The sequence below is a fragment of the Podarcis gaigeae genome (genome assembly GCF_964106915.1).
Source record: "Podarcis gaigeae genome assembly, chromosome: 7".
Taxonomy (NCBI): domain Eukaryota; kingdom Metazoa; phylum Chordata; class Lepidosauria; order Squamata; family Lacertidae; genus Podarcis; species Podarcis gaigeae.
Window position 1 is genome coordinate 24,970,751 of NC_139683.1, and position 25,676 is coordinate 24,996,426.

Genomic DNA, 25,676 nt, shown 5'->3' on the forward strand with positions numbered 1-25,676 from the left:
ACCGTTTTTTTCCTGCTCCTTGGTCTTTCCTTTCTTTCAACAACCACCTAAACTAAACCTGAAAATTTTTTTTAAAAGGTAAAATACTACTAAGCCATCCTAGCATTTAATGCAGAAATAAAAGAAGACTTACATAAGAAGACTAAGACACTGCGTTATTATGTTAACTTGTCAGCATTGCCCATAATGACTTGCATTACATTGTTGGCGAAGGTAAGATCACTGCGGCTGTGGTTCTCATACCACCAAGGTAACACAAGAACCCAGTCTAAGAAAAACTATTTTATTGTCTCAGGGAATGAACCTTTTCAATCTCCATTGAAAAGCCACTGAATTCACATACTGAAAGACTTGTCCTTGACAGATGGAGCACTTGCTGGCTACGTGCATGTCAAAAACAACAAAGAACACTCCAACCTCAGGCTAAATAACACAAATAGTGTGTATTGTACATTTACACAGAAAAGGGCACATAGATGTACTCTTTCCTGTTTAAAACCTTGGGTTTGGAGCAAAGCGTTTTTTTATGTTGTTTCCAATAATAACCCAGCTCTGGCCCTTCTGTCACCACACACTATTCTAGACCTTCCCCTTATATGTAAGGATATAACTGCAATGCTGTTTTACCACTGCACATTCAGGGATTGGCAAGGGAAAGTTTGGGATCTGGCTCTTTCCAAACATATAATGTAACATGAACGTTGTGAAGATGCTAAACTAAGCATGATCATTTTGATAAGATATAGTTCCCATATATCAGGGCTTGCCAACTCCCAAGAGACTGTTATCTACTTACAGAGTTAAAAACTGGCAGTGATCAGCCCCCCAGTGGGGGGTTCAGGTCAAAGTTGTTGAGCCTTTTTTAAAGGAAGGAGGAAGGCCCATTTTTTAGGGGTTCAGGTCAAAGTTACCGAACTTTTTTAGGAGGGAAATCCCTGTTTTGGGGGGTTCAGGTCAAAGTTGTTGAGCTTCTTTGGGGGGAGTCACTGATCTACCTGTGATCTACCACAGAACGTCCACTGATCTACAGGTAGATCACAATCTACCTGTTGGACGCTCTTGCCATATGTCAACTATGCAAATATAAATGACTTTATAATGTAAGACTCCTGTTGCTCATGCTCAGTTATGGAGAGGTTATGCCACAGCTGAAGCCTTGGTGGTGTCTATTCAATGATTCAGTTAATTGACAGTGTCCCCGCCCAATTCCCATCCCCCTTCAGATGTGACTGACGTAAGCGTGTAACACTCTACAAGTTTTTCTGGAACTGATCAATGTTATTTTACTATAAAACTAATGTAATGTTCTTCAAAACAAATTAAAAACCAAGGAAATGTAAACAATTAGATGAAATCTACTAGCACATATTTAGACTCAACACAGAAGCTATAAAAAGTAGGAAGTCCATATACTGCTTTCCTTCATAAAATCTATCTTGTATCAACAGGCCTGCAGTTTAAAGGCAGCTCAAGGCACTCAGTGCTCACTGCAGAATACATCAGCACCTCTAAACAGAAAAACACACACTGGCTAATATATACCCATGTATACACATTGGAGAACCCAGACCTAGGAACCATCTGCAGTAGACATTTAAAGCAGTATACCCAGCCACTTCCAAGGATTCAATGGATGATTCAATAACCATGGTATTCTGGCTCCTCACAAACAGTCCAGCTAGTCAAGTATTGTAGCCACCAATGGAGCAATTTTTTTTCCTGTGGTTCCAGGGGGTAAGCCCCAAAATTGCTTGTTCAAATTTCCAGAAACATTAGCAACAACCTCTTGGGAGGAGAAGCTGTCTTTGAAAGTGAAACAGACTGCCTTGCCCAGTCATGGATGCCCCTTTGATAACAGAGCTTGATGGGCCAACTATCAGGGATGCTGAAGCAGCATTCCCTACTGGGCTAGAGGACCATGCAGCTACAAGTGATCTCAAAAGATTCAACTATTCTAATACTGCCTGGTAAATTATGCTCTCAGGAGAAACACCAACCTGCCCACTAGCACCATGACTGCTAGCCTTCCCTAGCCACCCCACAAAAACCTTGTTCACTTTGACATAGGCTGCTTACATATTGTTATGATTGCCGGCGTGGTTGCTCGAGAGCAAACAGGCAAGACTCCCCGTTGGTCTTTTCAAGGCTTTATTATTTGTCCAAAACGTTCACAATGCAGACCGACTCAATTCCATGTCTGCTCAGTCGCTAGCAGAATCTGGGAGTGGGCAGTCCTTAAACCTTCCCAGGAAAGCAGGTTTTTAAGCCCCATCCTACGCCACCCCTCTCTGCGCGTGAGCGTACTGCGCAGAGAGGGCGTGGGCAAAGGGGGACCTGTCTCTCCCCCCCCCCCCGCTTTGCTCAGGTTTGGCGCTGCGGCTCTCCCCTGCATCCTCCGAGCCCTGAATCCCTTCCCCACTGGAGGCATGGCTTCGCTCCTCCCCAGAGGACGAACTGCTTCTCAAGATCTTTGACGGCTCCCTGTAACCCAACTGCCCTTCCACCTCCCGCCTCTGAGCTGATGGCAGTTCCCTGACACATATCATGCATTTAAATCACATTTTTCTCCCTCAAAGAATCCTGGGACCTGTGGTTTACCCTTCACAAGTCCCTACACCCTATAGTCCCCAGGATTTGGTGGGAGGTGCATTTAAATGTGCTTTAAATGTATGGTGTGCAAGTACCATGCAAGAGTGCTGTCTTCCAAACTTCACATATTATAAGCAGTGGCGTAGCGTGGGGGGTGCAGGGGGGGCCGGCCGCACCGGGCGCAACATCTGGGGGGTAGGGTTAGGGGGTGCAAATCCACGGGTTAGGGGGCACAAATCCATGGGTTAGGGGGCGCAAATTACTTGCCTTGCCCCGGGTGCTGACAACCCACGCTACGCCACTGATTATAAGCATAATAAGGGTAACAATAACATGCTTCAGATTTTGCTACCACATAGTTTCTTTGAATGATCATCCCCTAAAGCGCTCTCTCTCTCTCTGTGTGTATGTGGGAAATGGAGTAACACGCATCCTACTTGAAAACAGGCATTGGCGGGGGGGGGGGGAGGGAAATGAGAAACCAACGCTCTGCTGTCTATCTGGGGAGAAAAATATTTATACATGTTATGTTAAATGTTTGACCAAGAACGCAACACAGCTCTCCAAGGACGCCTGCTCCTCTTTAGTTGATGTATTATGAAAAGCACCTTCTGATCTGCCAACATGCAGAATGCTTTTACCACTGTGACTTCCCGAGCATGCTCCCTCCCCCCCAAAAAAGAAGTTTTTTTATTTAAAAAAATCAATTTCGACTGTTCTCCTCTTTGATCTCTTTGTTCTTTCTTCCTTTTCTCTAAGGAGGAGGTTAACATCTCCCAAGAGAAGCCAAGACTCCCAAGTAAGCAAGCTGAGCAAAGCTCCCTAAAGCAGTGACCTACTGCACGTTAACAGCATTAACAAGGATTACGCACGCCTCCCTCCTCTCCCTGCCAACCACAAGGGCTCGCGATAACCACTTTGCAGGCCTTGCACTGCTTTCACAATCTTCAGGTTGGGTGCCCTGGCAATCTGAACACTCCGTAAATAAACAGAACGAGGGTTCTATATGGAACGGGAGCAGCGGTGCATCCGGACAAAAGGTGCAACGTGTTGACCTGTTTGTGTCTTTCCATCTTCAGTTCGAAAAGCGAGATCCTTTGAAACGGCAAGTTCCAGTTCAGTTTTTTCAGCAAGTTCCAGTTCGGTTCTTCCACTTCCCCTAAATATATGCTCTACTGTACTTACAAAGGTAATATAAAAAGATTTAATAAATAATATGTGAAAGGTATGTTATATATTAGGACTCTCTCTCTGAGATTCTCAGCGGTTTATACAGATAGTTATAATTTTATCGTTAAAAGATAAGGGCAGTGGCTTTTTTTAAAAAAAAACTTAATATATTCCATAGGTATCCTCTAAATAGGCTGGGCACTACAGCAGAGACTCAGTAAGCAGTTTCAAAATTTTATCGCTGGGTGGGAGTAGAGCAACTTCCATAGAACCACAGAATTGTAAGGTTACCCCAAAGGTCATCAAGTCCAACCCCCTGCAATGCAGGAATCTTTTTGCCCAACGTGGGGCTCAAACGCATAGCCCTGAGGTTAAAAGCCCCCGGGCAGCGGTTCTCAACCTATGGGTCCCCAGATGTTGTTGGACTACAACTCCCATCATCCCTGAGCTCTGGCCTTGCTAGCTAGGGGTGATGGGAGTTGTAGTTCAACAACATCTGGGGACCCACAGGTTGAGAAAGGCTGTGTTAGGGCATTCTCTGCTGGGGTGGGAGTGGCTGTTGGTCTTGTGGCTAAGAGCCAGGACCCAGCTGATCTTCACTTCGTACTTGGACCTGCTATGTGTTAATTTGAATCCTGTGTAGGAAAACTTGGCTGTTTTTCTTCTGTTTATTAATGAGCACTGATGGCTTTTCCTCCTGCCCTTGATTAACAAAGTTGCACAGTTTCCTCAAAAAACAACTATTTCACACTATTCACATAACTAAGAATGCAAGTTGATTCATGACAATGTTGTTTTCCCAACCATGATGGATCTTTGACTAGGGTCTAGTTGTGCAAACTGGGAGGGAACAGGACCAGACTATGTTTTTTTAAGTAAATGAAGCAATATAAAAAATGCATTTTTAATTGGAGACACAGCCTTCCCAAGACGCAGTGAGCATAAGTAAAGGAAGAGGCTATGTTTCTAGGCAATTTACAATAAAGCAAATAGTTTTGTGCTGTATCGGGGACGGAGCCTTCCAGACGTTATTGGATTCAAACTCACATCATCGCTGGGTAGGCCGAAAATTTCTAGAAGGCCCATCCCTGTCCTATATTTCAAGCGAAAATACATTTCATAAAGAAAAAGGTACCATCTTTCCAGCAACAAATTTCATAGCCTAGTCCTAGGATGTTTTGTTATCACTCATCCTAAGAGAGTTGTTGTGAAACAGAAGGGCACACCACGTAATATGAGCCAGTCTTAAACTGGCTTGACTCCCATTCCTCAGTTCAGGAAACAGGAAAAACTGTAGCTCTCATGGGAGTCTTCTGGATCACAGCTCAAAAATTCCGAACTCCCGTTCTCAGGGCTCTTCTGGGAAGCTATGACATTTAACCTATGTAACACAGATGTCTGTACAGTTGATAGCATCCCCTGTGTAAACCCATCCCAAGTCCTCTGGACAGCCTTGAAAAGAAATCTAAACAAAAGTACTAAGAAGGCGGCCAGCAATGCTGGACCAAAACTAGAGATACAGTGCACTTTTGTTTGGATCCCAAGATAAGTTAACTGGAAGAGGTTCACGGAAAGAGCGTTTCCTGTTCTGTCCTTGCTCAGGAAGCCAAATGCATCTACTGAAAAGCTCCTCTGGAGGGGTCAGCAGTGCTACTGAATAATGTGGGACAGGGTTGCTGGAGGAGAGGGAAATCACCCCAAACTGAACTTTGATCTTAACCTAGGGATGGGAAATCTCTGCCACTGCATATGTTGCTGAATTTCAACTCCCAGCAGCCTCAGCCAGCATCCTAGGCACTGGGATTTTTTATTTTTTTTGCAGCATTAAAAGAATGAGATATGAACTTTACATCATACCTACTGAATAAGCAAGTATTACACAAGACTGCCTTATATCAACTATATCGAAATGAACAGCAATATCAACAATATATAGACCGCAAAATAAAAACCATGACAAACTAAAATTATAGCAACAAAATCAGCAAACTCAACAAGGACTTTGGTGTGAGAACTCAAAACACCCTGACTTCGATGCAGTCATACTTTTAAAAAAGGCACTATTTATACATTTCTAGTTGCACCAGAACATAGACTGAGCAACAGATTTGACTGTACAGCCTACTGAAAAGCAACTCAGTGCAGATAGATGGCATTAACACTCAGGTGTGCATCCAATTTTCCTTTGCGGTTCCTGATTCAACAGAATATATGTTCAGTTCTCTTTCACTCAACTGGCAGTTTTGCACAACTCTGTGTAGCTCATGCCTATAAAGTGAAGTCTGGCTCACAGCAAGTTGACATATTTATTCAAACTTACTTGTGGACCTTGCAAACATATAAAGTTCTTTAAGGAAAAGAAAATCAGGAGTGCTGAATATGTAGGTCAATCCTGCCTTGGAGAAATCCTTGAATTGCAACCTTTTTATTTGCTCTAATTCGTCTACTGAAAGGCAAGGGGGAAAAGCAAGGAAGACTATTTATAGGTAAGTGTCAATGCCTTCAGTGGGTCCAGAGGGTTAATAAGTTGTTCATGATGCAGGGTGTGCATAAGCAAGCTCTCAGACAGCAGCTGCTGATCTGGAGATAATCCGTCAAGAGTTGTGCCACGGAGACTCTCTTCTCCCTTGCCTAGCGAGACAGCTTGGCAGGAGGCCCGAGTTGGTTGGACCGTATGTTCCAGACACATTACGTCCCTGTGACTGGTGTGCAACTGACTCAGCAGAAGCCAGGATTTGGGTGGTTTGTTCTACTGCACATTGTGTGCGCCACACACACACACACAGCATTCTTGTATATCTTTCAGTGTTGAATGGCAGATACCACAGTGCTATCAGGACCACCCAATGTACCTTGACTGAGGTATTAAAAAGTCAAACATCTGACAAGAGGATAAAGCATGCAGGTGGAACCGACATTTATTTTCATTGCATTTGTGAATGAAAGTGCTTTGTTCATAATGAACTTCTTCTCTGCCATACCACTTTCCTAACTGGAATCCCAGGGCCACTGCAGCAAGCAAACAGGAACCAACATTTCAGTAATGTGAAACATGTAGTTTGGTCCCAACAAAGCTCCCTTCTAATCTGGCCCTCAGGATGAATGCACAACTTTTGATTTCTCAATATTGCCACCTTACTCTTATACCCAGCTTATATGCCAGCATTTTGAATAGAATGCTTGGGTATTTGTTGTTTCTTAATAAAAACATGGGGAAGATGCAGGAAAATTTGACCACTTGGCAAGTCCTTTTGTTTTAAGGAGAGAGGTTAACTAACTGCTTGGCAGGGGGTTGGACTCGATGGCCCTTGTGGTCTCTTCCAACTCTATGATTCTGTGAACAAAACAGCTGAAATCAACGGGTGCCTTTGTAACTTTGAGTGCACTGCCCACCTATACACAATGTAGAACTGCTTTTGAAGACTTCTGGAATTTCCACCTGGTCTAGAATGATGCAATTTGCTTTTCAGTTGGAGACATGGAAGCAGCAATCTATTCTGCATGACTAAGCATCACAAATCAAAATGCTTGTTTTAACTTATGAATCCCTATACAGCTTGAGTCCACCATATTTATTAATTTACTTAGAAACTTATGTACAACTCAATCCTAAAAATATCTGAGTAGTGGACAATACAAATCCACATAAATACAATATGAATATGTCCAATCAGTAACACAGAGAAACGTATGGCTGAGTCACACTCAAGAATGTGAATAACAATGTGGTGATGATGATTACCAGTTGAGTTCAAAAGGTTTGGGGTCATCTGCTGCATACGGCTTCCAGATGATGACTTTAATCTTGTTATTTAAGTACTCTTTATTGCTATTACTCATCAGCAGACTCAAGTTGCCCAAAATCCATACCAATATTTAAACAAGTAGAAGCATATGTTTTCCACTTCAATCCCATGCTAGCCAATATGCAGCTTATCCAAACTTGAAAATGAAAGCTGCATATCTAAACCATATGTAGGTGACACATCTCAGTGCTCAGAGGGCTTAAACACACACTGTAGCAGGTTGTATAAGAGAGATGAGGTCCCAGGTCCAATCCATGGCATCTCAGGTAGCATGGAGAATCTGTGGCCCTTCATATATTGTTCAACTATAATACTCATCATCCCACTCACCACTGCCCATGCTAACTGGAGCTGATGGGAGTTGAGATTTGGAGTTAAGATCTGGAGGGCCACAAGCTCCCCATCCTTGACTTGAAGAGTCATTGCCTTCCAGAGCTGGGCCATGGGCAGCAGGTTGAACTGAACCAGGAGCTGGGAATCAGAAGCCATAGGACAAGCCAGAAGTCAAAACTGAAGGACAATCCAGGACTGAAGGACAAGACAAAAAGAGGCAGGGTTTTGTCTGAGGAGCAATACAAGCTTATCCTTCTCTGACATGTGAGACGTGTAGCTCACTTCACTCCCGTTCCACTTAGTGTGTTTACCCATCCCTATCTGTGAAGTGTTCTGCCCTCAACTGCTGCAGTTCATTCTCCAAAGCCTACAATTCCACAATGTCTTCTATTCTTGGGTTGTTTTTTTAAGCAATGCAAGGTTTTTTTCCTTTCCAAAATTTACAGTGCCCCCAGGCAATGATGACCAGCATCTACTGAGACTAGTGGGGCAGAAGACAGGGATGCCAAAAGGAGGTGGAGCCAGAGCCACTGATAGGCGGAGCAACAACAATTGGAGTCAACCAACTCTACTTCTACATCCTCCCTGCTAAGTTCTACTTGGGGCAGCACTGAGACTATTAGCAGAAGAAAGCTAATAGCCAGTGATAGTCCCTGGCCTGGATGTAAGGAAGAAGGTAGATGGGTGGGGACTGGCTGGAGGCAGAATGGGGTTGGTGGTGAAGCAGTACCCCATTTACCTTGATGAACCAGACACCACTGCCCCTAGATCCAACCACCACATGGGACTCATTCCCTCTCTCTTCTTCTGCCTACTTAGACAAGCACATCTGGTTGGATGGCAGAAGTTGGCCATCTGTCATGGATGCTTTAGCTGAGATTCCTGCATTGCAGGCTGCGGTTCTCTTACAACTCTATGATTCTATGATCTGAATGAGGGACATCCACTTTACTAATACAGGGGAGAGGAATTTAGAATCTAGTCGCTTATTTGCAGGGATGGGGGGGGCTCTTTTTTTGAAAAAGAAAAAGAAAGAAAGAGTGCAACTTTAAAATAAGCATCCCTGCAATGGCACACACAAATTTACGTCCTTAAAAAAAATAAATCAGGTTGTGAGCAAGAACCACAGTTAGGGCACAGCCTCCATTCACAAAAGCCTCTAGCAAACAAATCTCTCGTAATAAAGGCTAATTGACAACTGCAGAGCGCCAAATGAGAGACTGCCACTACTTAATTGCAGGTAAGTTCTGTTAAGCTTCATGCTATATTTAACGCTTAGCCTAGCAAGGGGCTGCCGCCTGTGAATGATGCTCTACAGCAAAGTTTTTCTGTGCGTGAGCGTTTAAGCCGGGAAGAATTTACCTCAAAACCTTCCCCGACAAATTAGAAGGGCAAGGCCGACTTGCCCACTTTCCTCAGAGAAAGTAGGTCAGGACTTCCCTGAATGGCTCCATTGGAAGGCTGTGCCCAGAATGCAGATCAAATGCCTTTCATTGGATTAGAAGCAACAGCATTAAGAGGTAAATTCATATAGTACTAATTATCACCAGAACAAGAGGTTGTGGCTTGCTTCTTAAATGGTACGCAGAACCTCTCTATCCCTCAAAGTAAGAAAGAGGCTGTAAGTTTGATATTGCTTCCACCCTATTTATTTATTTTGCAAGATTTATACACTACTTGATTGTAACAAAACCTTGAAGCGATTTACAAGAAAAACAATATCAGGTTTTTTAAAAGTTTTTTTTTTAAAAAAAAACCCTACTGAAATCATTTAAAAAATAATAATTAAAATCAACTATAAGCTAAAAACCAGGTTAAAACACTTGTCATCATTCTACAGGTCTGGATGGGCTTGCCTAAGCAAAAATGTTGTAAGCAGGCACACACACACACACACACACACACACACACACAAAGAGTACAGCAAACACAGCTGCCTTATGTCAACAAGCAGGGAGTTCCACAGTGTGAGTGCCATCACAATAAAATATTGATTTCTTGCAAATGCGAAGCAAGGAAGCGAACATAGAAAGGAGCACTAGACTTGCACAACATGAATTGTTAGGGGAAAGCCATGAAAATGGTAAACATTCTTTCATTTAAGTGCTCTTTCTTTCTTTCTTTAAAAAAATACAAACAGAAAAATGTTTTCATACTAATTGGGCATAACCCTTCAGGCAGTGTTCGAAATTAGCCAGGAGCCAGGCGCATTTTGCACCTGGCTATCGGCCACTTGCTACCAAGTGAAGATGCTTGGGGGCCAGGATAGCACCTGACATCTCCACCATCTAGAGGTGCATGTCTGGGGATCTGGACTGTTTTCACACACTAATACCCCATCCTGTATAATTCTATCAGTTATATTTTATCTGCATAATCAGAATGAAATTCAAGAACCAAAATGCTTTTTCTGTGCAGACTGAGCAGGAGCAGTGAGCAACGCTATAGTTAACTGTTGTAGCTTGTCTACACTTACCGCACCCCACTGCCCTGAATAATATTCTTAATTTTATGTATGGTCCATGCCACCATTAAGAAAAAGAGGTAGGAATAGGGCCAACAGATATATGGACTGTCCCTGGATCTAGTCACCTTTCTTCAAGTTCTCGTAAGTTCTTAACCTAGCTCAAGGTTGTCCTCTGAACTAGCCAGATGTTTAACTGAGAATCAATCACAGTCAGTCCATCATTTGAAAAATAAGACTTTAGAGCTGTCTTGCCTCAAAATGGCAACTAGACATTCTGTTTTGGTGACTGAAACCTTGGTTTAAGGAGCCATTTGGCCCCTAGCTTAGATATCTGAGCTTCTAACACTGCCTCCAGCACACCTCATAAGCAAGGCCCAGGAAAATGAATGGGAGTTCTGCATTGTTTTTGCAAGCTTCCATCCATTCCATGAAGGCTTGTCCAGGAAAGGTATAGAATATGCTTTTAAATGAGTCCAGCTTTGTATTCTTTAGATTAAGCATGAGCAGTCTTTGGGCTTATCAGGGCTTCTTTGATCTATCAACCAGAGTCAGGTGCAAATGACAGCCTATTAGAATTGAACAGGGTGTCTCTGAACACATTCTGAGTCCAGGAATTTCTTTGCAGTACAGAACTGAACTGAACTCACTGTTCCTTCGCATCAAAGTTTACTGCTGGTTACCTTTCTTCATTTTAGCAGCTTGGCTTAGGTGGAAAAGCCATGTATGCTGGTTTATTAAAATGTTTTGGGCTCAGAAACCCTTGCTAACCTACTGCAAATAACCCAGAGATTTACCGGTACCAGCACATCCTGATCTAATTTTAGCCCACCCCTGCATCAGATCATTGTGGTATTTGTTCATGACTTTTCTGATTATTATTTTTCCCTCAAAGAAGATTCTGGCAAAGCAAGCACTTTAAAATTGATATTTTAATGATACAGTGGAAAAAACCCTATAACTTAAGTTTCACAATAATTGCACCAGTCATACACGGTCCATGTTCTCAAATCTATTACAATAAGCCAAATAAGAACATCCCATTTTGCATATGCCCACTATTTTCATTCCTTCCCCACTTATAAGGGATGCATTGTTCTACAACGAAAGCAAAATCATTCCATCAGTCAAGCAGAAATGCTTGAACAGGTGAAATAATCTCCATGCAACACCACCTATAGTACATAACACAGTCTGCAATATTGAAAAAGCAGCATTATATTAGGACATCCTGACAATTGCACAGTTGGTAGGGCTACTTAACTGACCCCCTGCCACCACCGTAGCATACCCAGAGGGCAAAGCAGCAGAGAAGTTTGCGTGGTGCAAACACACCAGCAGGAACGCCAGGCTACTCTACTGTTGTTTTTGTATCATGCTGATCTCACCTCTGCAGTGATGGGAGGTCAGGTAAAGCAGTGCCCCCAACCACTTCAGCAGTCACAGAATCGTGAGCCTTTTGGAGGACTGGATTCACATCTGTCAACAGCCATGCAATTCACTGGGTGATCATGGGTCTGTCACTGTCTGAGTCTAGTCTACCCAAGCAATCATGCACCAAACCAAATTTGTCCCCCTACTTCACAAGCTTACAACACTGGCAAATACTACTCCAGCATATGGCTTTGCTGCTCCTGCTGCGGAAAAAGCACCAGAGTTTCAATTGTGCTGAATTTTCTGCTCCGCAACACTATTTCCCGCCTATAAAAAGTGCACTTGTTGAGCAAAAATGCATTGAGCAAAGCAGCCCAAATCCAAAAGAGAAGGCCTTATGCTGTAATAGGTTTCAATATCCTTAAGCACTCACTTTTGCTTTGTGGCCTAAATTCTCACAAAACAAGCATTTGCTTGAGAATGCTGCCTTTCAATTTAGATGTATGACTTAAATAGTCCAAGTATAGTTTAGCTCTTTAAAAGGTATTGCTAACTAGAAGCAAGGAAGTGACTACAATTCATCCCTACCGTTCCAAGCCTCCCTTGGGACAAAACAAATCTGAATAAAGTAGCACCTTGGCTTATGTTACCCTCGGGTAACGTAAACTTCGGGTTGTGAAAATGGCAAACCTGGAAGTGTTTCCCCATGCGCACATGCGCAGAAGCGCTCTACCGCACTGCGCGCATGCACAGAAGCAGTCCCTCCGGTTGCGGAAACCTCGGGATCCAACCAGAGCTCTGGAATGGATCTCGTCACCAACTGGAGGTACCACTGTATAACTCACTGCCATGGATTAGATAAAGACATTTGGGCCTACTGACCCAATCAAAGTCTCTAAAGAAACCAACACACAAAACCAGCGGACAACAACAAAAACGTAACCAAGTTTTCAAAAGCCAGATGAAATTCGTGCTTCACCTACACTTTCCTCAATTTGAAGATTGTCAAGTTGTCCTGGACAAGGGCTCAGTAGACAAGGACACTTTTTCTAGACCTGGACTACCACTGAGGGAAGGATTTGTGTTGTGGAATATTTTGTGACAAGGAACAAGATGTTTGCACTGTAATCCAGGTAAGAACGTAACAGAAGGGTAGAGAGGACCTGTGACCAAATATTGTTAAGACTACAGCTTCCATCATCCATGACCACTGGTCATGTTGACTGGGGCTGATGGAGGCTGCTAAATTGACTACCCCTAAACTGTACCCCCTTTCACAGAAGAGTGTTAATGTGCCTTAAGGAATGCTGGACCGGGTTGGCCACATTTTCAGAATTGGGAAATATAATAATATTTTGTGATTCCGTGACACTTATGCCATAATGGGCAAAACTCCTGACATGAATCTCATCTAGGGAGCAATGAGAGTTCCACCACCAAGGTGCCACAACAGAGAAGGGTCCACTACTTTTGGGCTTGGGCACCGAAAGGAAACATGAGCAGGACCAGATTGTCAGTCAGTTCAAATCCCCATCCCTCAGCTTCACTGGATTGTGGATTCACAGGCTGCCTGAAATGAAAGCCAGAGTGTAAACATAAAGCTAATGCCAAGCTCAGCAAACGTAATAAGCTCGGCCAAATAAGGGCTCCACAGACATTCAGTCTCCAGCATGTTTCGCGCGATTCCTTTCTCTAAAGCGGCACATTACAGTTGAAATGCCAAGCCTCACAGCTAAGAAATAATCAAAGAGTCTACGCCAGAGAAATTATAAACAAAGCCATCAAAGACTGGAAGCTGTGTACAGTATTTGAGTGCAGGGGGATACATATGAAATTTTCATTGAGCTAATAAAAGCAGCAGCAATGTTACTTCAAACTTTCTGCCTCGGGTGATTCCATTCTCTCTCCACGAATTCAAACGCGGCACAACGCAGAAGTGTTTAAAGAGCACACAGGATAAAAATGCTGTCACAGACATTAAGATGTTTCCGTCACAGCCATCGTTCTGTCATCAGGACTCAGTAACAAAATGTTTCCAAATCCTAGTCCAGGATACACAGCAAGAGACCTGAAGCCCATGACCGTGCTTCTCTCCAAAATGGTTGAACACCCAGTGCTACATTTTGTTTTTAAAACAGCTCCATTCCACTTTTACGTCCAAATAAGAAACCTAATAAGCATGCTCTGGGAACCATGGAGTAGGAGTTGCCAACATGGTACCCGCAGGCCTTCCTTGGCACCTTCAGGGTCCCCACCCCAGCTGAAAATAGGATGGAAATAAGTGTTCTGCTGTAGCCAAAGAAATAAGTTGTGATGTGTGCACACTGGGGTGGGGGAGAAATTAAGATTCAGTTTGCATTTAGAGGCAAATCTAACCAATTCACACTTTCGGAAACAATATGCGATCTGAACAGCTGCCATATTTCAAAATCCTCACTTCTCTGGGTTTTGTAATGCAGGGTTCCAGCCAAATAATGTGTACAGAAATGCATATTGGAGGATAAAGTGTGTGTGTGTAAATGCATATAGATAAAAATATTATTATTATTATCATCATCAACAACAACAACAAGAAGCATGTGGATAAAGCTGATCCGTTAAGTGTTGTGTTCTTGGACTTTTGACAAAGTCTCTCACCAAAGGCTCCTAGGCAAACTTAGCAGTCGTGTGGCATGCCCTATGTAAGTGGTTAAAGAACAGGAAGCGGAGAGTAGGAATAAATGGATAACTCTCACAATTTAGGGGAAGAATGTAAACAGTGGGATATCCCCAAAAGGATTGATAATCTGTCTAATCTGGTTTCTCTTAGTTCCTCATTTTTCTAACCTTAAATTCAGTTCATCACATTTCTGTGTCACATTTGCTTTTTTAAGAAAACAATTCTTGTTAAACTGTGTGCATTTCTCTTAGCATACAACTTGTTGAATGCAATTTCACCCGATACAAAGCATTTTGTGTATTATTTTCACCAATACTTTATGTACACGTTTCCCTAATATGCATGTGAATTTGGGCAAAACAAACTGAATTTCTCCCCGCTGCTATCTCTAAAAGATATGTAAATTATCCAAAGTTAAGGATGAGCAATAAGGTAACTTATTAACGTTAGTATAGGAAAGCAATTTATTCAGGGTAATAAAAATGCAAGGGTTTGCAAAGAGCTCCAGAAGAATTGACACTAATTGGCAAATGCTGTTCAATGTAAATGTAAAATACGGTACATTGGGACTGAAATACCTAACTATGCACATACATGGATGGTGTCTGAGCTGATAGTGATTGACCAGAAGGAAATCTTAATTTCACTGTGTAGAGCCCAATGAAAAAGTCAACACAGTGTTCAACAGCAGAGTAGAGTAGCTCTTGCTTTTATGTTTGTATAAATTCTACCTACATCTGATCAGAAGAGCACATATCTGGAGATGACCAAAACTATTTATTTCCTAAAATTTATATACTGCTTAATTGTAGAAAAAACCTCTAAGCGTTTTACAAAAAATATGTGTATGAGAAACGTACTGTGTAAAGTTTGCCTCAAGAAGCAAAGGTTCCAATAGCAGCAGGGACATCATGGCCCTAAATGTCAGATCCATTCAGAAATTATGCCTTTGAATCTTATTAACATCGAGAGTGAGACACACAATCTTTTCATGATGAATACCGAAATTAAAAGAGTCATTACAGGTAAAGATAGAATATTATTATTGATTCCGATTCTGCAGAACTTAGGAAGGTGGAGAGCAGGATCCACCAGTTGGAAGGGATGGCTAATAGCTTCCTCGTTCATCCTACCCCTCTGGCCCACACACTCAACACCATGAAGTCCTAGCACTGCAAACTACAGTGGTACCTTGGTTTGCGAACTTAATCCGTTCCGGAAGTCCGTTCTCAAACCAAGGCGTGCTTTCCCATAGCAACTCAAGTTACAAATGGAACACACTCAACAGGAAGCGAAGCATGTTCTTATTCCAAGGCAAAGTTCACAAACCAAAACACCTACTTCCCGGTTTGCAGTGTTCTTAATCCAGGCTTCCTCAACCTCGGCCGTCCAGATGTTTTCAGACTACAGTTCCCATCATCCCTGACCACTGGTCCTGCTAGCTAGGGATCATGGAAGTTGTAAGCCCAAAAAAATCTGGAGGGCCGAGAATGAGGAAGTCTGAACTAAGCTGTTCTTAAACCGAGGTATCACTGTACTCTGATATCATTGCCCCCAATCTGGATGCCTTACCTCCAGTGCTGAGATTAAAAACTGTGAAAGGAAGGGCTCAACTACATACATACTGTGGACCGTGTACTTTAACCTGCTGTGGGTGGGGTGGGAAAGGAAGGATTTTGAGCCAAACAGCTGATAGAAAGAGCACCTTCCCTTCTCCAATATGGCCACCCATGTGGCTCCTTTTTCTTTTTCTTTAAAAAAGCTCTCCAGAGAATTACATGACTGAATATCATGCTTCGTCGGAAGAGGTAGCCAAGCCCACACACAGACTGCAACATACCCAGGATGAAGAACATACTTCCTGTCCTTTTCAGCAACCCAAGTGCCAGAACCAATTGTTTGTGAGATGGTGTGAGGAGAAAGCATACCGATGAGAATCCGTGAATACAAGTCAGTTAGATCATTAAACACTACTGTTTATTTTGCAACATAATGTTGAGTATCTGCCATAGGGATGCAATGGTGAAGGTTCATGTAAATCGAGGGGAACACAGCTCCAGGGTTCAAATGCTGCCCTTCTGGGTCTCGAAATATGGCCCTTGGGACTATTTCCAGGTGACACCCCTCACCAGTGTTGCTTCTCACACACCTTGAGAGTTCTGCCTGGTTGGGATGTGTCCCTGAACTCTGATAATGACGCTTGTTTGGTTGCTCCACCCACTTTCGCCTCTGGCCCCACCCACCACTGCCATGCGGCCCCCAAAACATTATGCAGCCCTCAGAACAAGTTTCCCTATCCCTGATATAAATGAAAAGATATTAACCATCCAACTGTGCATGTTAATAAATCTTTCATTTTATAGCCACCTTCAGTATTACAGATCTTCCAAGACACCACAGAATTGTTTTGAGCAGGAAGGAAGAAAAGAATGCAGTGTTGTGCATTTGTGTTCAACAAGGAAGTCCAACACAATGTTAATAATGCCATCCAAAATTAATTCTCTTTTGGTTGGAAACAATTGGGTTAATGTGCTTACAAGTGTTTTAAGAAAACCATTATTTTTATTTTATTTATTTGATGTGCAATTTGTTCTTTACAGATTGCTTGTGCAATATTATGCATATATTGCTCATCATCTTATTTCGCCCCAAGCAAACTCAGAACCAGACAAAAATAATTCACACTGCTTGTTGGAAGCAGATCCCTGAAGGTTTAACTCTCTGCACAGTCATTCTCCCCAGGGTTGTTTCGGAGAACCTGTGTCATTTTGAGTATTGCTGTATTATGTTATTGTTCCTCAGGACTATAGAATTCAGAAAGCAACCGTAACTATCATTACATCATCAAGGATTAATCTCTCTTTGCTCAAAAGGGGTGCAAAATGTGTTTCACTGTGAACAAGGAAGACTATGTTGTGCAATGTAGGTTTAGGAATAAATTACCAGCGCTACAGACGCAAACTCCTCGCTTGTCTTGTGAACTAAGGATACAACTAGGCAAGGTTTTGTTTGCAGAGCAGCCTGAAGTAATTCTCCCGTACTAGCTACAACAGGAAACCATGTTATACCACTTTAGCAATGTGTCTTGAACCAAACCCAAATTGCTCACTCATTATTTGCTGCGGCTGAAGATGAGACGCAAACATTTAAAAAGGGGGTTCTTTATGACTTCCATGCAAGCAGTGCCTTACAGGGGACTTAAAACAACCTCTCCATCTTCAAAGAACAACACAACCCTGTTTAAAAGAAACAGTCACATCTAATAAGACGACAGAGTGCTTTTCAGCAGCTACACAAGTGCTCTTTTATTCAGTCTCCGGATCACAACAACATAATTATTCGCCATAAGGAAAACATTTGAACTGGTGACCAGGAAAAGTTAACTCATTTTCCAGGGTAATTAAATAGCCGTTTAAATATAATAATTTAATTAATAACTCATTATAGGTGTGCTGCAGTGAAGTTAACCTTAAATAAAATAAGCATAGCGTGGTGGCTGTTCTTCTTTGCAAACTCTCACAGAAAAAAAGGGAGAAAGTGCAAGAAATGCTATTAACAAGACACTATTTACTTTGCTTATTTAAAATGTTTATATTCTTCATTATACCACATTCAAGGCAACTGATACACCACCATGGAACCCCATAAATACTAGTCTTTCTCCGTGCTTTGTTGCTAGTGCACACATTACATATACAATCCAAGATAATTTTTACAGACGACTAGGTCACATCACTGTTTCTAAAGACCAACAAGGCCTCTCCTCTTAGCTCGGAAAAGGAGTCAGAGTTGGATGGGTCTATTTGCCTACCTAGTCCAAACCCCTATTGGTTAAAGGAAATCTTCAGCTAGGGCATCTCCATTTGGTTCAAGTGGGACTTGCAACAAAATTTTGCAGCATAGAGTGCTCCTATTCAGGGTTGCGGCTAGTCATACCATCTTCTAGCCTACTCCAGTCCATTCCTTCTTCCCATTTTCCTGTAGGAGAGCTGGAAAAATCAAAATCACATTTTGAAACCAATGCGTCTCTCGTCTAAAAGGCCTGGGAGACAAATTTTCAAAGCCCGCTAGCGGTGGCTCACTTGTCAGAAGTACTGTATTCAGCGTTAACTCTGAAAGTGCATACTTGATTCTGACCAAACTAAGCCTCCTAGCGCAAAATATACATCAGGAGGCTTAGTTTGGTCAGAATCTATGATGCAATTGTCTTCAGCCTGAATCTGCACATCTTGCTGATCTGCACTGAACCTCTATTAAAGGTAAGGTAAAGGGACCCCTGACCATTAGGTCCAGTTGTGACTGACTCTGGGGTTGCGACGCTCATCTCGCTTTATTGGCTGAGGGAGCCAGTGTACAGCTTCCGTGGCCAGCATGACTAAGTCGCTTCTGGCGAACCAGAGCAGCATACGGAAACACCGTTTACCTTACAGCCGGAGTGGTACCTATTTATTTACTTGCACTTTGACGTGCTTTCAAACTGCTAAGTTGGCAGGAGCAGAGACCGAGCAACGGGAGCTCACCCCGTCGTGGGGATTCAAATCGCCAACCTTCTGATTGGCAAGTCCTAGGCTCTGTGGTTTAACCCACAGTGCCACTCACGTCCCATGAACCTCTATTATTGTTGTTGTTGTTGTTTAGTCGTGTCCGACTCTTCGTGACCCCATGGACCAGAGCACGCCAGGCACTCCTGTCTTCCACTGCCTCCCGCAGTTTGGTCAAACTCATGCTGGTAGCTTCGAGAACACTGTCCAACCATCTCATCCTCTTACAGATAGCCGTGTTGGTCTGCCATAGTCAAAACAAAAAAAATTCCTTCCAGTAGCACCTTAAAGACCAACTAAGTTCTTGGTATGAGCTTTCGTGTGCATGCACACTTCTTCAGATTCGTATCTGAAGAAGTGTGCATGCACACAAAAGCTCATACCAAGAACTAACTTAGTTGGTCTTTAAGGTGCTACTGGAAGGAATTTATTTTTTTTGTTTCATCTCATCCTCTGTCGTCCGCTTCTGAACCTCTATTAGAACTAGATAAAAAGAAGGTCCTGCAGGTAAGAACATCTGCTGAATAGTAATTCCGTGTTTGTTTATTGCCCTTCTTCTGGAATATCTGGGGGAAGTCTAAGCCCTTCATAACTCTAGCTGCGCTGACCATAAAGAGGAGACAAAAAATGATCTCTGGTACCCAGGTGAGAGTTCTAAGAATAAGTTCTAAGAATCTTCATCCAGCAGTAGAACAGCTACATCATCACTGCACTATATATTTATGGCTGACAAAATCACCTTATTACCTGCTGGGACTACTGTGCAACTGGAGCAAATGATCTGTGGTGGCAACGTGGAATGTTTTCAAGACATCCAAACATAGTTTAAGGGTAAGATGCCAGGAGCCACAACTGGGTCACCACAATTGATGGCTTTGTTGTTTACTAAAAACCTTATGCAGTTTCCCTTGTGAAACGTGCCCCCTTCATTTAACATACCACAGTGTCTATAATTCCTCATGTCTTTTTTGGGGGGGGGACAGCAAAGATAAAATAAAACATCTCTACTTCTACCACCTTTTTTTTCTTTCCAGGAAACTGTTGATGAGAACTTACCTCTCCAAAAAGAAACAATTAAAGGGCAGAGAGAGAAAAATATATAAAGGGATGTCACATGGAAGATGGAGGAAGCTTGTTTTCTCCTGCTCTGGAGGGTAGGACCTGGATCAATGGATTCAAGTTACAAGAAAGGACTAAACATTAGGAATAATTTTCTGGTGGTAAGAGCTGTTCAACAGTGGAACGGACTTCCACAGGAGGCTGTGGGCTCTTCTTCATTGGGGACTTTTAAGCAGAGGTTGGGTGGCCATCTGCTGGAGATTCCTTAGCTGTGTTTCCTGCATTGCTGGGGGTTGTATGAGATGTACAAGATTGCTCCCAACTCTACAATTCTATGACTTGTTGAATTGTTATCACGTTTATATCTTTCCATTGCTGCAAGGAGCTCAAGACGGCATACATGGCTCATGGGTCTGTCCCCTCACACCTCCATTTATCACCCCAACAACCCTTTGAGAGGGTAGGTTAGGCTGAGAGACTGATGGAACCAAGGTCACTCAGCAAGATTCATGGCCAGCTGAGAATTTTCACCCTCGTCTCCCTGGTCTAGTCTAACACTCTAGCCATTACATTGCATTGTATCAGATGGATTTGGAAAGCACACATCTGAGCTGGAAATGGTACTGAAACAGTATGATCTATTTACACATTTGGAAACAAGAACTAACACTGCAGCTATAGCATCACTGAATCAACGCTGCATGTGTACAGTCAGCTCAGATGTAGTCTCTGCAGAAAATCCACATGGTGCTGTTTTCAGTCTAAAAAGCTCCAGAGAAAATTGTAAAGTGCTTGTGCTGGGTAGAAGAAGACCATGCAGAGTGGGTTGTTCACTTGCACCATCAATTCTACATCCATTTACTCTGAAGAAGCATCATTCATCTCAATGAGACTTCTATGTAAATATGCTTAATGCGTGCAGCCTTTAGTTCATCAAGAAAAGTAGAACCAGCTAGCCAAAGACTCCCCGAGATGACTGACAGGGGCAATGCAAACTCTTCCTTAACATTCACAGTTCAGTAAGTCCAAGACTAGATTTGAGCTGTGCTGCTGAGCTATCCTTCCCAATTAATGTAATGAAGGCACTTTGTGGATATATGCATGCCTATGCCTCTTTATCAATGGTGGGGTTGGACCTCCTTTCTTTATAGTCTTCACGGATTTTCAATACGATGGGGTTCAACACCATCCTTCTCTATCAGTCTTACTGCATCCGGACAAAAGCAGCACGATTACCACCTCAGCCACTTAGAACTTAATGCAAAAAATAAAATAAAATATGAAAGTACTGCCAATTGCAGTGGCTCTTTCATGAATACCTTTTGTCAGAGAAACCCAAGATAATGATACCATTAGCAGGTGCATTAACTGGAAAATGAAGGTTTTATGAAGGTTTAGATTTTATATGAACAGTGTGGTGAAGAAATCCTAATGTACAAACATTTAAACAATTGTTCTTATACAGTGGTACCTCGGGTTAAGTACTTAATTCGTTCCGGAGGTCCGTTCTTAACCTGAAACTGTTCTTAACCTGAAGCACCACTTTAGCTAATGGGGCCTCCTGCTGCCGCCACGCCGCCAGAACACGATTTCTGTTCTCATCCTGAAGCAAAGTTCTTAACCTAAAGCACTATTTCTGGGTTAGCGGAGTCTGTAACCTGAAGCGTATGTAAACTGAAGCGTATGTAACCTGAGGTACCACTGTACTGCCATTGATCAAATGGGGGGGGGGAGCAACTACTACCAATTAATACCATGCCCATTTTATGAAGAAAAAAAACACTGAAAGACGTCGCCAATTAAGATGATCAGATCAGGATGATTCAGGCCAGGAGACGGGCGCAATGAAGTAATAAACACATTTAGTCGGCTCTTAAGTGAGTTTCCTTAATGTAAATTCCACCAAGTTTACTGGGCTAACCCACAAAGTACGCATGCTGTCCAATTGCAATCCTATGCACACTCACTCCATCATGTGGTTGGTCCAGGCTGTGTCATATGTATTGGTGGAGGTATTCCTAGGGCTGCAATACCATGCACATTTAATTTGGAGTTGGCTGTAAGTCCTATTTAACTCCAGAAAACTTATGTGAATATTCATTATCAGGCTACCGGTTTTGGAAACGCATGACAGCAAAGTCGAGCAGCTCAAAGACATCAAAAACATTTTAAAGAGGAAGGAGGGAGAAATCAGCAAACTCCACAATTAGTTCCTATATACACTTTCTAACCACAGAGACGTGCTTATTTTATCCTCACTGTAACTTCTGAAAGGATACAGGACTGCCTGGAATGCTTCTCAATGATACTAAGCCAAGCAGAGACAGGACCCCCCCCCCATTAACAGTACCCTAGCAAGCAAGCACAGAGAGAGAGAGAGAGAGAGAGAGAGAGAGAGAGAGAGAGAGAGACCCTGTATGAGCAGAGAACAAGATACTAAACCCACATCAAAATCCTTACGCGAGGGGGAAATCTCATATTATTATCAGATTTCAGCTTGGCTTCACCATTATTATTCAGTAGTTTTGAAGCCTGTATTATGCATAAGGGGAATAGGAAATGTAAACAAGCTACTCCAGAGAGAAACTCTGTGCTAACTGCAAATTCCATAAATTCAAGGTATGCTGAAGTACTTCTAACCTTGAACACCAGAAAGAGAGGAGCGGGGAAGAGGATGTAACACAGCCAGAAAAGAGCACAAGATCTTTTTACATGAGGAGTTTCAGATATGCTGAAGTGATGAGGGAAGAGACCACGACATATATTGTTCAAGATCTGCAGCTGAACCTCCCAGTTCTCGAGGGATACAAGCACTTTCAGCAAGAGAATCCTGTAGGGATTCGAGCTATTTTGCAAAGAGTAAAAGATTTTTCCTCACTTTTCTATGCAAGGGGGTGGAAAGAAGAGTTTTTGATTGCACAAGGACCAGAAAGGCATTCGATTCTTAAATGTCTTATCGTCAACAATTAAACTCCACTATATGTCAGAGGCAGATGGCAAGAACAGAAACAACCAGCCTTTTCCAGGCACCCTGGGTAAGCACCATAGCTACAGCCCAGAGGAATCCCTGGCTGGTTTCTAAACTTAAAGAGAGCCTGTTAGTCAACTGCAAAACAAACCTCAAGAGGGAAAACATTTCCCCAATTCCATTCTAACCATCTATGCAACATATCAATCCCACAGGTCCAACCAGAAAGCTTTGCTGGGGATGGATGTAACTCTTAAGTCTGCTTATAATTTATTTATTTTTTGTTGGGTAGGGAGAAGCTATCATATAGCGAGCTTCTGACCAAATCCACATTTCAGTTCCGATCCATCAAGCTGAACTTAAAGATTGTCTCTGGAATTCTCACCCCTGCACCCCCCCCCCCCGCAAAAAAAACAATGATCACAATTTGAATCACCTTCATATCATGTTCTCCTGAGTCTTCCAGGCAAAGTGAACAAACTGAAGCCGCAGCATCAGAGGTCTGAATCAATTACAAACTTTTTTTCTACAGTGCTAAAAAAGCAGTCACACTCCTGTCTCATGCACCCACTTTTTTAAAAAAAGGGATGCCTTTTTATGGTGCATTTATAAAGCTTTCCCATATCTGCACTTCGGTTTAAACCATTATATTCGGACAATTTTTTGGGTACTTTATTAAAAAAACAAAGGAGGCACCACTACCCAAACAGAGCATCAGAAATGCAGCACAAGGTTTTGTCAAATGCCTCTTCAGGACGAACATCCTTCAATGCAACAGCCAGGAAAATCACTGCTTGGTGACATACAATGGACTGCCCTCTCTCCTTTCCTCCCACCCGCCAACCCCAGTCTCCCATATCACCACCGAGGAGCCGAAAGACCAAAGTGCCCCTTTTCTGCTCGAAAAGTTTTGATCTTTTGCGAATGACCTCAGCAAAACTTCTGCGCAGCAGATGTGGGAACAGCGGGGGCGTCTCATCCTTCCTCCCGATTGAGCCGTCGCCCCCACCCCTTCCCTCCCCAAATCGGGGCCGACCCCATGGCTTCTAGAATCGAGAAGGGGGGGCTTTTTCCAAAATAGACAACCCCCCCCCATCTCAGATGGGGCCAGCGTGACATTCCGTGCTGCTGGCTGCCAGCACTAACTAGCGGAGCGGGGAGGGCAGGAAAAAGAATCCTCGAGCGCAGCGGGGAAAGTGAAGCGAAGTTTCTGCAGGCGCTGAAATAGCCAGCGGGGCTTCGCTGCCTGCACGAAGCGGGAGGGAGGGGGTGTTGTTTATCGGCACCAGTTGACCAAAATGCAGCAGTTAGGGGGCATCGGGGTTGGCTGCAAGGCTTGCGGGGTGGCCGGCTGCATGGAATGCGACTGAAAGCGAAGGGGGGGGAGAGAAAGGAAGCTGCCAGTATCGATTCGTCCCACGGTTGCTCCGCTTCTCCCTCCCGCCCACTCCTCAAAAACAAATCTTTTTTGCAAGAAGAAGAAGAAGGGACGTACCGTCTCTGCCGAGACGCAGGCCGCCGAGGCGAAAGCAAGCAGTATCCACACGTTCCACATTATTCCCGGGGTTGCAAGCGGTGGCTTCGAAGGACCCGTCCCCCCCTCCACAAAAAAAAGGAGAGCGCGCGCTGGAGAAGAGAGATTCCCAGGCAGGTCCTGCGAGTAATCCTCCTCCTCCTCCCCCCTCCTCGCCGGCAAAAGCGTCGGGCTCGCGGGCTCCCCCTCTTCCCTGGTCTCTGCTCCTGCAGACGCCGCTCCTCCTCGCTCGCTTCAGGGAGGAGTTGGCTGGCTTGTGGGGAGCAGAAGGGGAAGGGGCTGGGCTGGTGGGCTGCTCCGGACTGCCGACGCCGCTCGCTCGCCTTCGCCTCCTCGCCGCTTCGTCGGACTCAAGCCCGTCCCTCTTTCTCTCCCTCGCGCCGGGTCCGGCCAAGAGAGGCGCGCAGGGCAGCGCCACAAAGTTTGGCCGAGGCGCCGGAGTTGTCCGCGGGGAGAAGGGAGCGGAGCCTCGGCGGTCGTCGTCGCAAGCCGCGCTCTTAACTCGCCGTTTTTCCACTCGGCTTTCCTTTCCCAGGGCTGTGCGAGCGCGACTCCTAGTTGAAGCCTGAGGGAAATTCCTGCAGGATTACGGCGCGGATTGGCAGGTCGCGCAACCAGTGGGAAGGAGGGGAGGGGAGGGGAGGCGCGCGGGGCGCGCGGCGGCAACCCCGGCGCTGCTTGGTCCCTCGCAAAGCCAAGCTAATCCCCCCCTCAGAGCCGCCGCCCCCTGACCACGTACCGCTCTCTCCACACGCACGCGCGCATACACACTCTCCAGCTCCCCTCGTCCAACCCGCCTCGGATTCCTGTCTTCCTTTGCTGAGTAGCGTCGTGCAGACGGGAGAAACGAGCTCAGGCGCGCGCGCGCGAGAAGCCCACTCCCCAGCAATAAAATATTTGATGGGCATTGCCATTCAAAATAGTGTGTGCGCGTCACGTCATGTGATCGATTATGCTGGGTGGGGCTCACCTGGTTGTTTTCCCCCCCCCCGCAAAAAAGATATTTTATTCAAGTTTGCACCCCTGGAGAGAGAGAAGGATGCAGTGCAGTGCAAATGCTCAGGTTGCCACTTGTTCCTGAAATTTATGAACAGGTACCTTGGCCCTTCCTGCCAACCTAGCAGTTCGAAAGCATGTCAAAGTGCAAGTAGATAAATAGGTACCGCTCCAGCAGGAAGG

General features: G+C 43.9%; 1 protein-coding gene across 2 annotated transcripts in view; it reads right to left on the reverse strand.

Annotated features, from left to right (window-relative positions):
• The window catches only part of SDC2 (syndecan 2), a 65,271-nt gene extending 39,894 nt beyond the window's left edge, over positions 1–25,377 (reverse strand). Inside the window, exon 1 of one of the 2 annotated variants that reach the window (XM_083749853.1) lies at positions 24,459–25,377. In XM_083749853.1, the coding sequence (XP_083605979.1) occupies positions 24,459–24,518 (60 nt within the window). In that variant the 5' untranslated portion in view covers positions 24,519–25,377. The remainder of the gene's footprint in view (positions 1–24,458) is intronic. The other variant, XM_083749852.1, reaches the window with a different exon arrangement.
• Positions 25,378–25,676: the final 299 nt, after the last annotated feature.